The sequence below is a fragment of the Macaca nemestrina genome, chromosome 3 (assembly GCF_043159975.1).
Source record: "Macaca nemestrina isolate mMacNem1 chromosome 3, mMacNem.hap1, whole genome shotgun sequence".
NCBI classification, from domain to species: domain Eukaryota; kingdom Metazoa; phylum Chordata; class Mammalia; order Primates; family Cercopithecidae; genus Macaca; species Macaca nemestrina.
This window is the reverse complement of record NC_092127.1, coordinates 180,691,088-180,706,828: the sequence shown is the minus strand read 5'-3', so window position 1 is coordinate 180,706,828 and position 15,741 is coordinate 180,691,088. Positions and strand designations below refer to the sequence as shown.

The following is a 15,741-nucleotide window of genomic DNA, read 5'->3' as shown; positions in this document are numbered from 1 at the left end:
AGAAAGCAGGTCACATCTTGTTAGCTGTATTAAATACATGAAACGTCATGAATTCTCTATGGCTCTGTTGACAATTCAAGCAAGTGTGTTTTATTCTATAATGCCAACTTAATGGAGTCCCTTCCTAGAGTTAAAAGTCAATCTTCAATCTAAAATTCCACCAAAGCTATTCCCTAAAAGCTTTTTGGCATAAATCTTCTGGTATTTGTACTCTGCAGAGAAGACTAAATTCCTAGCAATTTCCACTTCCTAAAGGAACTTTGGTGTACCTATAACAGACTGCTTTTCCGAACACTTCCACAAAGCCCCAACTCACAGGCAGATGGACAGCCCAGCAGCAAGACCTGCCAGCTGAGCTAGCACAGAGAAAAAGTCAACTGACATAAAAGATTTAAATTGCAGGAGGCGAGTCTGGAGTTTTGCATTTAAAAAGTTCTGAAAGTCCTGTTCTCTCTGCTCCCAGAGTTGCTGGCTGCCTAGGAGGCTGAGTCTCCCTCTCTCAGGCACAAGATCTCAAATGTGCAAAAACTAGAGCTGACTTGAAAGCTGAACCAGCTCCTGTCCTAAGGTAGAGTGATGGGGGTGGGGAGGGGGGCACGGCTGACAGCAAAAGGAGAAAGTGTAGAGTCCCCTTGCCCCAAGCAACTGGTTTCTGATTTTAACACTGAAATATACTATGTGTCCCTCCAGGGCTAGTTCTGAGAAGTAGGCAGGGTTACTCGTCTGCCCCCCCTTTTACCTCGATTTTGGTGACTTTGAAAAGCAAAGACAGGTCAAAGCAGACTTCCTCTAGGATTTATTTCTATAAAAAAAAATACATATATAGACAGTCATATGCAAACAATCACAAAATTCCTTGGGATTATATCTCAAGAAACACCAACAGGACTGACTCAGAGCCTGCAAAATACCAGAGTTCTGGAAGAGCAACATTTCTGGAAACCTGGCATGTGAATCAAGTGCTGGGTTCTCTCAAGATTCCGGCAGAAACTGTCCCCTGCTACAAGAGTTGCTGTGCCTGGAAACCCAGCGTTCAAACTCGTGGATTCACCCCGGCGCTCATTTCCACATACGTGGTAGTATCAAGTGGGACACTTCCCACGGAATTCAGCCAGAAACCCTAGGAAAAGCTCATGCATAGTTTAACAAAAATACACAAACACATCCCCAAGGTTGAAGTACTTACCTCTGTGCGAGACTGCAGTCTCTTGTTCATCTCATAGATTCGGTACTCTGGCTGTACCATGTATGGTGTATGCCTCCTATAAAATGGGCCGAAAGGAGAAGAATAGAAGGGGTCATGTGGTGTGCTGGACATCTTGCCTGCTTTTCGAAAATCAAGCTAAACAGAGTATCAGTAACGTCCATGCAGAGCACATGGGCTGTGTTCTTCCCAGTACAAAGTAGACGCACGCACACTCGCTCACACACACACAGAGGCAGGCAGGCAGGCAGGCTGAACACGCTGGCTGGGAACTGCTGTCGGAGCCCTCTATAGCAGGAGAGGAGAGGGAGAGGAGAGGAGGGAGGGAAAGAGGGAGGGAGGGAGGGAGGGAGCACGGGAGAGGAGGGAGAGGGAGAGAGCAGGAGATCCAGAGAGGGAGGGAGGTTGGCATGGAGGAAGGGAGAGAAGGAGGGAGGGAGGGAGGGTGGGAGGGAGGGAGGGAACGAGAGAGAAAGAGAGAGAGAGAGAGAGAAAGAGAGAGAGAGAGAGAGGGAGAGAGAGAGAAGCTGGATAGCTTTAGGCACCACTGCTTGTTTTTAAAGAAGCAGTTTGTGGAGAGGTCATTTCCTGTCCACACTGTAGACTAGTTCACAAATATAATTCTCCTCACAGTCTGACAAGAGGTCTAAGGTTTGGTTTTAATTTTTTTCCTCCAGCCAGGACCCTTGGCAGCCTGATTGCTAAGCCTGTTAGCATAGAGGTGGTCTAACCGCTGCACGAGCCTCTCACCCCTGACAACCACACTGTTGTAATGTATCAGAAATGTTGATTACTACAAAATACAGAAACATGGGCACTGTGGTGCCCCGAATTGGGGCCACTGATTCACTCACATGCAGAGATTTATTTCTGCACTAATCTCCCTACGTAGTTTTGCTTTACTTGCTGTTGTTCCAAGGGCTGTTATATTCTTTGCCCTCCACTCCATCTCACCCCCATGTCTCCCCACTCACCCCTCTTTCCAGCCACCTCCCTCTTCTCCCAAGACTTGATTCAGGCCCGTAAGGTGCCTGGGCATTTTCAGGTAAAAACAATCGTTCTGAATGTGCAATGCAGAAAATACACTTAAGGAGAGCAATGGTCTTTTTTCCTAGGAAGGAAAAAAACAAAACAAAACAAAAAAAAACCCCAAAGCAGACCTCCCAATAAGACAGGAAAAGCAAAAAAGGAGAAAACTGCCACAAAAATGACCATGGAAAATTCAGTTGAGTAGGAAATTGCAAATAATTTAATGGATCATCCCCAGATAACATGTCCAACTCTTGTGGAGACAAAGTCTATATTTTCCAAGATTGGTCAAGTAAACAAATCTTTTCCCAACTGTGGTATATGATAACTATAAGAAACCCCAACAGCCCATGGAAGGGGAAAGAATCTCTATAGAGAATTAAGCGATCTATAAAATAATCAGATTCTGCTAGAACCAACCATAACCAGAGATACGACACTTAAACAAAGCTCAGCCACAGAAAATTTAAATGTATTGAGCTAACACCTAGGTAGGTCAGTGGTATTAAGGAAATAAAGCAAACGACCACCAAAAGGCATGATGAATTCAAGACCTGAATGCAAATGCATGCAAATGAGACATTTCTTCTTTTTAATAAGCAGATTAATTAACTTTCTGCCCCAATCATGGCTTGGGTATCTCCAAGTCACTAGCCAACAGGGGATAAGGTATTGCTAATTCTGCAATTTACACTCTTAAAAATACTCAGACACAGAAAAGTGTATTGCTGTCTTGATCAGTCCTTCTTCATAATTGCATGAAATATTTGCTGAGTCCACCCCAAACTTCCAGCAGCGCAGCCCAACACACTAATGTAGCCTGCCAGGATGAGATTAGGGTAGGTATTACACTAAGGCTGCTTGGAACTTGCGCTAGGAGACCCCAAGGCAGGCGAGAATGCTTGGTTTCAGGTTTCATTACAAATCCAAAAGCTGGACCAAATTTGCTGCAAGGTTTGTCAAAACACACAACCTTCTAAAGACAGGATTTCAAACAATTTTGGCATGATTTATGTTTTGGTATGGCAGCCACTGCAAAACCTAACGGTTCCTTATGTTTAAATTCCCAAACTAAAGACATTCTGAGAGTTTAGTGTCTGCCTGAGTTTGTGCAAGAATGAAAGTAACACCTAGGCAGGCATGTGCAGGCCAATACTAGTAAAAAAAAAAAAAAGAAACAGTTCAAAAATCCATTTAGGAAGGCAATCCCTCTCCGAATAAGGTTCCAGTTTGCTCTCATTTGTTTCTGCAGACCATTGCAAATTATAATTGGAAATATTTCTTGCCCTTAATAGCAAAAGACTCATTTCAGAACTATCTGAAACTTGATAATGCTGATCCATATCCCCGATTCTCATCCCGGCTACTTCAGGAGTCTCCGAACGGGTCCCCCTGCCCCCAGATTCACAGGTCTCTTCTAACTTGTGGTCTGTCCTTATTCAAATCAGAATGCGGATTTCAAATAAGTGAAAGCGATCATGTCCCATGTTTTCCCCCTCAGTGTTTCCTGGCTGCCAGCAGGAAAATGTGCAAGTTCCTTAGGAACACGGCATAGAGGGCTCGGTAAGACCCACACTTCTGTGCTCTCTCTTTCTCCCGCTGTCACACACACAAACACACACACACACACACACACTCATTCATTTACTCATTTGTGTGTCCATTCATTTATTTATTTGCTATACTTGATCTTCCTAAACTTACAACCTTTCTCATGCATGGCCACATTTGTACGTCTGTCCCTAGCTTACCTACAAACTGCTACTTATCCTTCTATTCAATTAAATTGTCTCCTCCATAAGCCTTTTTAAATTACACATTCATTTGTTTATTTATTCAACAGATATTCCATTCACAGTGGATAGAGGCAGAGCCAACAGCATGGCCAGAGCACATTTCAACCCTAGCTCCACGTCCTAGTTGTTGCGTGAACCTGAGCAAACGACTCAGTCGCTCTGCACCTCAGTTATCTCAGTGCAAGATAAGGACAATGATAGAAACTAGTCTATAAGATTGTTGCTAAGGATTAGCAAATACATCCAAATGCATTAGAACCCTCTCACCTAAACGCTCAAATAATAACACGATAGGCTGGGCGCGGTGGCTCACGCCTGTAATCCCAGCACTTTGGGAGGCTGAGGCGGGCAGATCATGAGCTCAGGAGTTTGAGACCAGCCTGACCAACATGGTGAAACCCTGTATCTACTAAAAATACAAAAATTAGCCTGGTGTGGTGGCGCACGCCTGCCTAGCTACTCAGGAGGCTGAGGCAGGAGAATCGCTTGAACCTGGGAAGCGGAGGTTGCAGTGAGCTGAAATCACACCACTTCACTCCATCCCAGGCGACAGAGCAAGACTGTCTCAAATAATAATAAAAATAATAACAACAACATGATTATTAGGTACCTAATATCTGCTTAGGTCCTAGGGATCATTGGGAGGCCAAGGTGATGTAGCACACAGGCTACCTGCCTTCCTGCCCCTTGCCATCTAGTGAGGGCAAGGAAAAGACAGTGTAGAAGAGCTAGTAAATATTTGGGAACATAATTTTAAACTATAGTGCATGCTCTGTTGGAAATAAATAAAATAAAAAGAAGAGATAAAAAAATATCCCCCCCTTGTTATCATCAGTGTAGTTTCTATATTCTTCTATTAGAGGACTTATATTAATACATAAAAGGAACAAATACTGTCACTTGTTCAGCACTTGCTATGTGCCAGCCACTGTGCTGAGTGGTCTACACAATTACTCTTAGTTAATCTCACAATAAATCTATGGAATTGATTTGATTACTATTCCCATTTTACCTAACCGGAAACTGAAGCTATGAGACGCTAAGAAAGTTCTTTGAAGTCATGCAACAAATAAGTGACAGAGACAAGATTCACATCCAGTTTGCCTGACTGCTTGCGTCTTAAGAATTTTGCTGCTCAGAGGTCAGGTCCATCCTCACCTCCAGGGCATTTCTGTTCTTTGTCCCTGGTGGCCAGCACGGTGCTGAGCCCATAGTACGTGCTCAGGACACATGGACCTGACTAAATGGAAGAAGAAGCAATGGATAAAGTGACTCCCTTCACTTGGATTTTATTCTTCGTGGTCTTGCTTAGTTTCAGACACTCAATGCCCCCTGCCTTGCTCCGACCCCTGCCCCTGAAGCCCTGCCCTGCCAAATCACCACTCCCATCTTTGTTATTGTCCCAAATCTCCCAGCACAGATTCCTAAATCCACAAGCTAGGAGTTGAATCCTTTGCACCGCCAGGTTACCTGCTTGTCTTTGTCATTCATCTGTTTGTCTTCTTTCTTGCTTCTTGAAGGACCAGATCTTCTTCTGGGTCATGTATGAGCTAAGAAGTGAAGAAAACAAAGTGCGCATTTTAAGATTGTAAATCAGCTCCTTCAGAAAATCATAGAGAATTGCAAGTATGCAGTATTTGTACCCTAGCAAAGAATAAACAAGTCTAACCCCCAACACAACAGTTCCATTACCCCCAAAGATTAAGCCATGTTCATTTACGCATCATTTTGTGTGTCGAGTATGAATGAGTTCCCAAAGTCCTCATGCGGACGTTCAAGGTGCTCCAAAAGCTGGCCTGCCCTTTATACTTGGGACCTCATTTAGCTACATTCACCGTAGGTTTAACCCACAGAGTGATTATTGTTCATTTAAGCAGAAATTCTTACCCACAGTTTAAAAAGTGAAGAATTGGCCGGGTGCGGTGGCTCACGCCTGTAATCCCAACACTTTGGGAGGCCAAGGCGGGCAGACCACGAGGTCAGGAGATGGAGACCATCCTGGTTAACACAGTGAAACTCCATCTCTACTAAAAATACAAAAAAACAAGCCAGGCGTGGTGGCGGGTGCCTGTAGTCCCAGCTACTCGGGAAGCTGAGGCAGGAGAATGGCGTGAACCCGGGAGGTGGAGGTTGCAGTGAGCCGGATCACACCACTGCACTCCAGCCTGGGAGACAGAGCACGACTCTGTCTCAAAAAAAAAAAAAAAAAAAAAAAAAGTGAAGAATTTCACATACAGTCCAGATTTTCATCTTCTCTGAAAAATTATAAGCTCTGACCATCCTTGGCCCCATCCCTGCTGCATGGCAATGTGCAGCGGTGCCAGCGTCTTTGTGCTTGTCTGTTCACCATGGTCTCTGTCACTCTACAGCCGTCCCCTCCAACGCCCCTAATTTCCATTTACCTGCCTGGTTCTTCCAAGTATTTGAAACATTGTTTTTTTTCTTAATCTATCAATTGCATCCTTTCCAAATCCTTCATCCAAGCACTGTTTGCTTCACCCAGTTTTCTTACCACTCTTCAATTCCCCTTCTCTACCCTTCCTTACCTATTTCTTTTTTTCCCTTTTTTTCTTTTTCTTTTTTTTTTTTTTTTTTCTTTTTCTGAGGTGGAGTTTTTGCTCTGTTGCCCAGGCTGGAGTACAGTGGTGCGATCTTGGCTCACTGCAACCTCCTCTACCTCCTGGGTTCAAGCAAGTCTCCTGCCTCAGCCTCCTGGGTAGATGGGATTACAGGTGCCTACCACCATGCCTGGCTGATTTTTGTATTTTTAGTAGAGACAGGGTTTCACCATGTTGGCCAGGCTGGTCTCGAACTCCTGACCTCAGGTGATCTACCCGCTTTGGCCTCCCAAAAAGCTAGGATTACAGGTGTGAGCCACCACACCCGACCATTTCTTATCTATTTCTGTGCCCTATACAATTTCTGCTTCTTTGGTCAATAAGCATTTCACTAATAGGTAAAGGAGGGCTGGGCGCAGTGGCTCACGCCTGTAATCCCAACACTTTGGGAGGCCAAGGGGGGCAGATCACGAGGTCAGGAGATCGAGACCATCCTGGCTAATACGGCGAAACCCTGTCTCTACTGAAAATACAAAAAATTAGCCAGGCGTGGTGGCAGGCGCCTGTAGTCCCAGCTACTCAGAAGGCTGAGGCAGGAGAATGGCGTGAACCCGGGAGGCGGAGCTTGCAGTGAGCCGAGATTGCACCACTGCATTCCAGCCTGGGCAACAGAGCGAGACTCCATCTCAAAAAAAAAAAAAAGGGTAAAGGCAAGGTAGAGCTGAGATATGGTGCGGAATACAGACAAATGAAAACATAGAAGGCGTGGCAGATTTCAACCCTGGTGCCACCACTTAGCTGTCACGTGAACCTGAGCAAATGACTCAGTCTCAATGCACCTCAGTCATCTCATTGCAAGATGGGGACAATGATGGAAACTAGTCTATAAGATAGTCACTAAGGATTAGCAAATACATCTGAAAGCATTAGAACCCTCACATCTAAATGCTCAAATAATAACATGATTATTAGGTACCCGACATCTGCTTAGGTGCTAGGGATCATTGGGAGTCCAAGGTGATGTGGCACACAGGCTACCTGCCTTCCTGCCCCTTGCCATCTAGTCTCCGCCTTCAGGAAACTTAACGGACATGCAAAACTATGCTTCCTTCATTCCACAAGGTATATACTGAGCCCCTACTATGTACTAAGCACCATGCCAAGTACTGGGAATATTGCCCCAACGACCAAGCCAAAGGAAACACAGAACTAATCCCCTACTCTAGGAGAGAGGTGGTCTAGAATAATTTGTCAGCCATGAACTTTGGAGCCTCACTGCCTTGGCTTGAATCGTGCCTCCTGCATTTAGCTGTGTGACGTTGGCATTTCATCTGTTTCTGCCTCAGTTTTCTCATCTCATCTGTAAAGTGGAACTAACAGCAATCATATGATTCTTACGAGGATGAAATAAGTTAACACATATACGTTTATTAGAACAGTGCCTGGCATTTAGTAAGTCCTCATAATTATTAGTTATTATTAGAAGAGGCGACAGGCATTAACCAATATCAGAAGCACATGGAAAGTGACACTGTGAAGTGGAGAAGACAGGCTGGGATAAGGAGGAGGCATGAGCAGTAGAGATGCGGCAAAAAAAAAAAAAGTCTAAGGCATAATATGATAGGCATCTCCATATTAATAAACAAAATGCTAATTTACAAAGAGCCTTGAAATAAGGAGGGATCCATTCAAACTAGTGAAATCAAAGAAGGCTTCACAGAGGAGTTGGCATTTGTATTTAGCCTCATAGAGCACCTGGCTCTAATGTCTTCTTGACTAAGCCAAATGTAATAAGAAATTATAATGACTAAGAAAGGCCATAGCCATTGAGAACAGCTTATTTCAAGAGTATCAACAGTGAAATCCAACCCCATAGCACGGATCATTTAATGTTCATTTAATTATTAAACAGGTCATCCCTGAGTACCTGCAATGTGCTGGACCCTCCTCTTTTGGACTCTGTGGGCTCAGATCCTCTCTGACCTCCTACCTTTCCAACCACAGTCACAAGACTAAGATGAAAGTTTGAGAAAGTTCATGCCAGGCAAAGGGGACACCACGGGAATGAACATATTTGACATCAAGCAAAGTCAAGCAACTTGGTGAAGGCAGAGAGAGTGAAAAGATGATGAAGCTCAATTCCAGGAGACCTGAAAGTGCCATCTGAAGGAATTTTCAGTTTATTGTCTGGGCACTGGGAAGCCAATAAGCGGTTTGTTCAAGCAAGATGACTTGCTAATACAAGGAGGATAAATTAGATTCAGAGCAACTCAAGAACTGAACTATGCTTTGGGAAGTTGATTTTAGTGAACAAAGTCCCCAGCATACATCTGTTCCAAAAACTCTCTTAGAGCACATGAAACAGAAGACCCAGAATAGAGATTGAATAAGCTCTCATTGTTCTTGGCTACCACCTAGAATTAAAATCTTTTATGACCTTGTGGAATTCTTCAAGGCCATCTTCTAAACAGCACCAGTAGTCATTGTCCAGGCATTGAAAGTTTATAAATTGAATTCAGGGTTGAGAAGGGCATTGCTGAGTACATCAAAGAGCTTGGAAATCTGTCTCTACCCTGCAGTCTTAGAATTCTCTTGGATTTCCTTTATTGAGGTGTTTGCTGTCATTCTCTAATGTCTTTTTTCTTTTCTTTCTTTTTTTTTTCTTTTCTTTTCTTTTTTTTTTTTGAGGTGGAGTCTCACTCTGTTGCCCAGGCTGGAGTGCAATGGTGCGATCTTGGCTCACTGCAACCTCTGCCTCCTAGGTTCAAGCAATTCTCCTGCCTCAGCCTCCCAAGTAGCTGGGATTACAGGTGTGCACCACCATGCCCAGCTAATTTTTGTATTTTTAGGGGAGACGGGGTTTCACCATGTTGGCCAGGCTGGTCTTGAACTCCTGACCTCAGGCGGTCCACCGGCCTTGGCCTCACAAAGTGCTGAAAAGGCATGAGCCACCGCACCTGGCTCTAATGTCTTCTTGACTAAGCCAAATGCAATAAGAAATTATAATGATTAAGAAAGGCTGGGCCGGGCGCGGTGGCTCAAGCCTGTAATCCCAGCACTTTGGGAGGCCGAGACGGGCGGACCACGAGGTCAGGAGATCGAGACCATCCTGGTTAACACGGTGAAACCCCGTCTCTACTAAAAAATACAAAAAACTAGCCGGCCGAGGTGGCGGACGCCTGTAGTCCCAGCTACTCGGGAGGCGGAGGCAGGAGAATGGCGTGAACCCGGGAGGCGGAGCTTGCAGTGAGCTGAGATCCGGCCACTGCACTCCAGCCTGGGTGACAGCGCGAGACTCCGTCTCAAAAAAAAAAAAAAAAAAAAAGTGAAATCCAACCCCATAGCACAGACCATTTAATGTTCATTTAATTATTAAACAGGTAATCCCTGAGTACCTGCAATGTGCTGGACCCTCCTCTTTTGGACTCTGTGGGCTCAGATTCTCTCTGACCTCCTACCTTTCCAACCACATCTGTGCCTGTATTCACCCAGCCAACACCACCTGCCATGACACTTCTGCTTCATTCCTAGTATATGTCAGATTCTTTCTTCTAGATCGTAGAACCCTCCTCTCTTGGCCTTGGCATGGCTAGCTCCTTCTCAGCTCAAGATGTTACCTTTTCAAAGAGGCCATCCATGATCAAGTTATATAAATAATTTATCCCTGCTCCATTACTTTCTCTCATAGAATTCTATTTGTTAGGTCTCTAACATGATCACCATCTGTAATTATGTCTGTATTCGTTATTTACTTGTATATTGCCCGTGTTTACTATGAGATTATAAATTCCACAACTGCTGATGATGTGCTGGTTTTATAGACCAATGTATACAAAATACTGTACACTCAGAATTTTGCATAAGGTCTGGCATACGCAGGAGCTCAGTATATTTTTTGAAAATAAATAGGTGAAATATCTGAATGCATCCCCAGAGCTGTCCTGGCAAATTATATCCCTTAATTCTAGGCCGGGCTATTCATGTAACAGTGATGTATAAAGGCTATTTTTGTTCATTTATTCATGCAATTGGGTACTTACTGTAAGTCAGGTACTGGGAAAACCAACCTGGGCAAATTTGATAACTTGAGAGACTCCCTTTCCAGGAACCAATTCCCTAGAAAGCCCTTTGTCATCATTAATTATTTCATACCCAGAAGACCTCAGAGCTGCTATTGAGACTTCTGTGATCTACTTCTGACCTATGGGAGACCACGCAGCCAAGTGTCAAGGACCCTGTATTCTCTATCCAGCTCTGAACCTTTCTCACTGTGAGAATTGGGTAAGCCATATCACTGCAGTTAGCTTGAGTTTCCGTATTTGCAAAATGCAGACAATAGCACTAACTTCATAGGGCCCTTACGGAAATTGAGGAACATTTTCTGCCCCTAATAGCCAATAGCTGTTACGAAGTGTCAAGCATTGTTCCAAGCATTTTATAAATATTGATTCATTGAATCCTTACCACTATCCCATAAGAAAAAGACTATTTTGTTCCCACTCTCTAGGTGAGGAAACAGAAGCTCAGAGAGTCTGAGCAACTTGCCATGGGTTGTACAGGTAGTAGCTGGTGGAATGGGAGCTGAATGAGGGGCGTCTGACTCCCCTTGTTGACGCTCCCAGGGGGTCCACAGCCTCTGTTCATCTCCACATTCAACTGTGAGCTGCTTGAGGGCAGGTGACACATGTTTTTCATGAAAGAAGAAAAATATAAATGAGAAAATGAAGAGAGAATATCATTCAAGATTCTTCTGCTTATAGAAAAAAAAAACTCCAAATGTCTTAAGCAAAAAAGAAAAAAAAAGTGAATGTATTTGCTTATCTAATTGGAAAAGTCAGAAGCATTTGAGTTCAGGTTCAGTAGGATCCAGGGGCCCTAATTACATCACCAGGGCTTGGAACCTGTGGCTGCCCCTGCAGGCAGGCTTTCCTCACTTGCTGGTAGACTCTGCCCATGTGGTGACTGTGGATAAGGCTGGGTTCATATTCTCTCAATTTAGCCCAGCAGAAAGAGAGGTTTCTTTTCCAAGAGTTCCAGCAAAAATCCCAGCTTTGTGTCTCATTGCCTGATTCAGACATAAAAACCAATCTCTGCAGCCAAAGGAGTGGCCAGTCCTGGGTCACATGCCCATTCCCCCAGCCTGGGGCAGACTGACCCTCCTAAATCCAGGGACCCAACAAAATGGCACAGTTCTGTTACCAGAAGGTGAGTGCATTTAGGGGTATAGCCACCCACAAAATATACATTCAAGTCCTAACCCTTAATACCTGTGAATGTGAGATTATTTGTAAATAGTGTCTTAGTGGATGTAATAAAATTAAGATGAAGTCATACTGGAATAGGGCGAGCCCTAAATCTGATGACTAACCTTCTTACAAGGAGAGACACAGACACACAGACACACACATGAAGAGGGAGGCAGAAACCAGAGTGATGCAGCTACAATTCAAGGAACACCAAGGACAGCCAGAAACCACTCGAAGCTGGGAAGAGGCAAGAATGGAGTCTTCCTTAAAGTCTTCAAAGGGGGCGTGGGCTGCCAAGACCTTGATCTTGGGCCTCTAGCCTCTAGAACTGTAAGTAAATATATTTCTTATTATTTAAGCCAGTCAGTTTGTGGTACTTCGTTACAGCAACCTTAACAAACTGATAGAGAATGGATATGGGTTCTGCATGCAAAGCCTCTGCTATCCAACCACAAAGAGGCTGACTTGGCTCAAAACAGAAGAGAGTGCAAGGAGACCCTACCTGTTGTCTTTTCCTATACTAACAAGGGTAATAACAATAACGATACTAATGTCATTTACTGATTGCCTACTAATTGTCATGCAAATGTAAGGTCTGGTTATTCACATAAAATTATATCATTGGATCCTCACACCACCCCTGCTGAGTTATCTATGTTTTCCTCTAAGCACAGAGAGCTATCAAACAGGAATAGGGTCCTCCTTCTTCTATTTAGGTAAGATATTAATCTTTATATGAACCTTCCCTCTAAATCTCAAATCTCTCTCTCTCTCTCTCTCTCACAGACACACACACACACACACACACACACACACACACAGCCATACCACTAAACTGTGCTTGTCCCAAAATGGGTGGCAAATATTTACAATAAATGACAGCCTTTTAAAAATTTTGTTCTAACTTACTAAAAATTATTATCTGTGGTATCGTGATTGTCTCCTTGTGCTCTGGTTTATCAGAACTAACTTTGAGCCATTCCCCTGCCTGATCTGCCAGAGCTGCTGTCACTCATCCTGATTTCAGCCATGCACCTCCTGCCTCTCTTTCCCTCCCCTAGAGCTTTGTGAGCAGGCTCATGGATCCGCCGCTGACACCAGGACTCCTCCGGACACCCTGGAGGCTGGAGAAAGACAGTGCGCTGCACAAAGTCTCACACAGCCTGCCAAGGACAAACTTCCTCTGCGCGACTTGGACCTGGACAATTGTTCTCTGACAAAGGAATCCCCAAGCCTGTGCCTTCGTGGAATTGACTTTTGAGTCCCTTTATTATTAAGACTGACATCTGAAGCACATGTATGTTTTTCTTTCATAAAAGCTCTACCCTAATCCAAGATCAAACAATTTATTTTGAGAATAACTGTACAGAATGGTACATTTTCCAGAACCAAACAGGTTTCCCCTGTCATTTGCCATCGCCTTTGAAGTATTTAATAGCGGAGGTAACTTGGAGAAATGACTGTGTTCCTGAAAACTGCAGTTACTCTTGCTCCTGTTTGCAAGGGACTTATCATTTACTCACTGCTTTTATCAGTCTACTTTTTGCTTTTATCTGCTTTGTTTCCCAAGCGAATTATCATTCATAGTTTTCTACACATCATTTCTAAGAGCCATCGAGGATTTCCTTCTGGGAATGGACCTTAACTGATGTCAATGTCCCTTGCCGTTGACATTTGCATTATTTCCAATTTTTCTCTAATACAGCAATCCTTGATAAATATCCTTATATCTCTTTGTATATCCATATGTGTCCACATCAAAACTCTAAAAGTAAAATCATTTTAAGGCAAGGGGCATGGGGTTTGTAAACCTTTTTTTACATATTGCTGAATTGCCCTATAAATGAGTTCTATGGATACAGTCCCACCAGTAATTTTTAATTTTGATTTCATTTTTATGTTGATGAGCATGAAACACAATTATGAAGAAAACTCATGCAATACTTCAAAGTATGAAGCAAAATGTGAAATGCACCTGATTTTCTCCACTGTACAGGTTGTACAGAAGGACCTAGCAGCTCATCTCTTTGTGCATGGGCTGAGTTCTCCAGTCACCATGCCTCCACTGGGAGCTAGTGGAAGGAAACCCACGGAATGGGTGCAAAGCACTATAGCTGACAAATCGTTGGGTGTTTTCTAACTTTTCACAATCATAAACAACAGGGCAAAGAATTCCCTGGCATTCATCCTTCAGCACTGGACATAAATGCCACTTCTTTTTTTTTTGAGAGAGTCTCACTCTGTCGCCCAGGCTGGAGTGCAATGGTGTGATTTCAGCTCACTGCAACCTCCGCCTCCCGGGTTCAAGAGATTCCCAAGTAGCTTGAACTACAGGCCCACCATGCCTAGCTAATTTTTGTATTTTTAGTAGAGACAGGGTTTCACTGTGTTGGCCTGGCTGGTCTCTAACTCCCAACCTCAGGTGAACTGCCCACCTTGGTTTCTCAAAGTGCTGGGATTACAGGCATGAGCCACCATGCCCGGCCCAGAAATGCCACTTCTTGAGCATGCTTTCCTTGACTCCCTAACCTATATTTCAATCTTTTCTTTGATTCATTAACTTGAGTAAGAGGTTCTGAGCCCTATGCCTGGAAACTTGCACCCACAGAGTATCGTGTACTTAGCACATCTTGACAAACTAGGTTTGGATGCATTTGTTGATATGTGGCAAACTTTTCAAAACATGCAACATGCTGCAAGATATGTTATCAGTGACAAGTTAATATCAAAACGAATCAATATTCTATGGACACAATGGCCTGTATGTTCAATTGAAATGGATAAACATTTGTTGTCACCACAGTGCATCAGATCTGCTACGCAAGTGTTGGAAATGGTGATGGTTAATATTATATGTCAACTTGACTGGGCCACTGGGTGCCCAGACGGTTGAGCAAACGTTATTCTGAATGTGTTGTGCAGGTGTTTCTGGATGACACTACCATTTGAATTGGAAGACTGGGTCAGCAGGTTGAAGGGAATCACCCCGCATTCCTGAGGAAACTCAATGGCCTCCCTGAGGCAGGTGCTGTGCAGGACAATGCTGAGTCTCCTTAGGACCCATCTCACAGTTCCTGTTTGCTTCTAGACCTGTAAGCAGACGCAAGTCCCAGCAGCCCTACAAGTGAGGGACACAGTGTGACCCCTGAGGAGGTGCACTGCACTCCAAAAGAAAGACTTGAGTTTTCTAATGACAAGGACAGAAATCCAGAACATGTGTGGGAATGCATAGTAAGGGATGGGATAATGGTTAAAGTTGGCTTGGGCTGAATTTATTGGTGTGGACTCACTGAGAGATTCTGCATTGAATGCTGCAGCTCAGGGAGTCAGAAAGGGCTCTAGCAGTTTGGCTGTTTGGTTGTTTGGTTGGTTGTTTGGTTGGTTGGTTGGTTGGTTGGTTGGTTGGCTGTTTGGCTGTTTGGTTGTTTGGTTGGTTGTTTGGTTGTTTGGTTGTTTGGTTGGCTGTTTGGCTGTTTGGTTGTTTGGTTGTTTGGCTGTTTGGCTGTTTGGTTGGTTGGTTGTTTGGTTGTTTGTTTGGTTGGTTGGTTGGTTGGTTGGTTGGTTGGCTGGAACATGGACCAAAGGGTGGGCCACAGTGACTGAGTTGGAAATGTCAGAACGGTTTTGATTTAAAGTAGAAAAAGGGATTCAAAGCTTAGGGAGATGGAATGTTAAGGTGGATTCACCATTTAAAACCAACTCACTCACACTGGAAGGGTCCAAAGACCGTTTCACCACAACTTTGAGAAATAAACTCATGTGAGGAGCCTCAGCGTCCTTGGAAAACCATCCCACAGCCGCTTTTCTACATAGGGCAGGTCTTACAGTGGAACTTCAGTTACTGAATTGGGAAACCTAAATGCAATGGGTGTGATTGCATCCTGTGGTGGCAGGGGCCACGTGGCAGC

General features: G+C 44.0%; 1 protein-coding gene and 1 long non-coding RNA gene across 15 annotated transcripts in view; both read right to left on the bottom strand.

The window, feature by feature from the left end:
- Positions 1–1,582, bottom strand: part of LOC105487894 (LIM domain binding 2) — a 394,665-nt gene extending 393,083 nt beyond the window's left edge. For 3 of the 10 annotated variants that reach the window (XM_011751539.2, XM_011751531.2, XM_011751538.3), the window contains exon 1: positions 1,187–1,578. In XM_011751539.2, coding sequence (XP_011749841.2) covers positions 1,187–1,318 — 132 coding nt within the window. In that variant the 5' untranslated portion in view covers positions 1,319–1,578. Of the gene's footprint in view, positions 1–1,186 lie in introns of all 10 variants that reach the window. The other 7 variants (XM_011751542.2, XM_011751527.2, XM_071093829.1 and 4 more) reach the window with 4 other exon arrangements.
- A 3,916-nt stretch (positions 1,583–5,498) lies between these two features.
- LOC105487889 (uncharacterized) overlaps positions 5,499–15,741 on the bottom strand; it is a 550,215-nt gene continuing 539,972 nt past the window's right edge. For all 5 annotated transcript variants that reach the window (XR_011621439.1, XR_011621440.1, XR_011621438.1 and 2 more), the window contains one exon: positions 5,499–5,579. This is a non-coding gene — a long non-coding RNA (uncharacterized lncRNA). The remainder of the gene's footprint in view (positions 5,580–15,741) is intronic.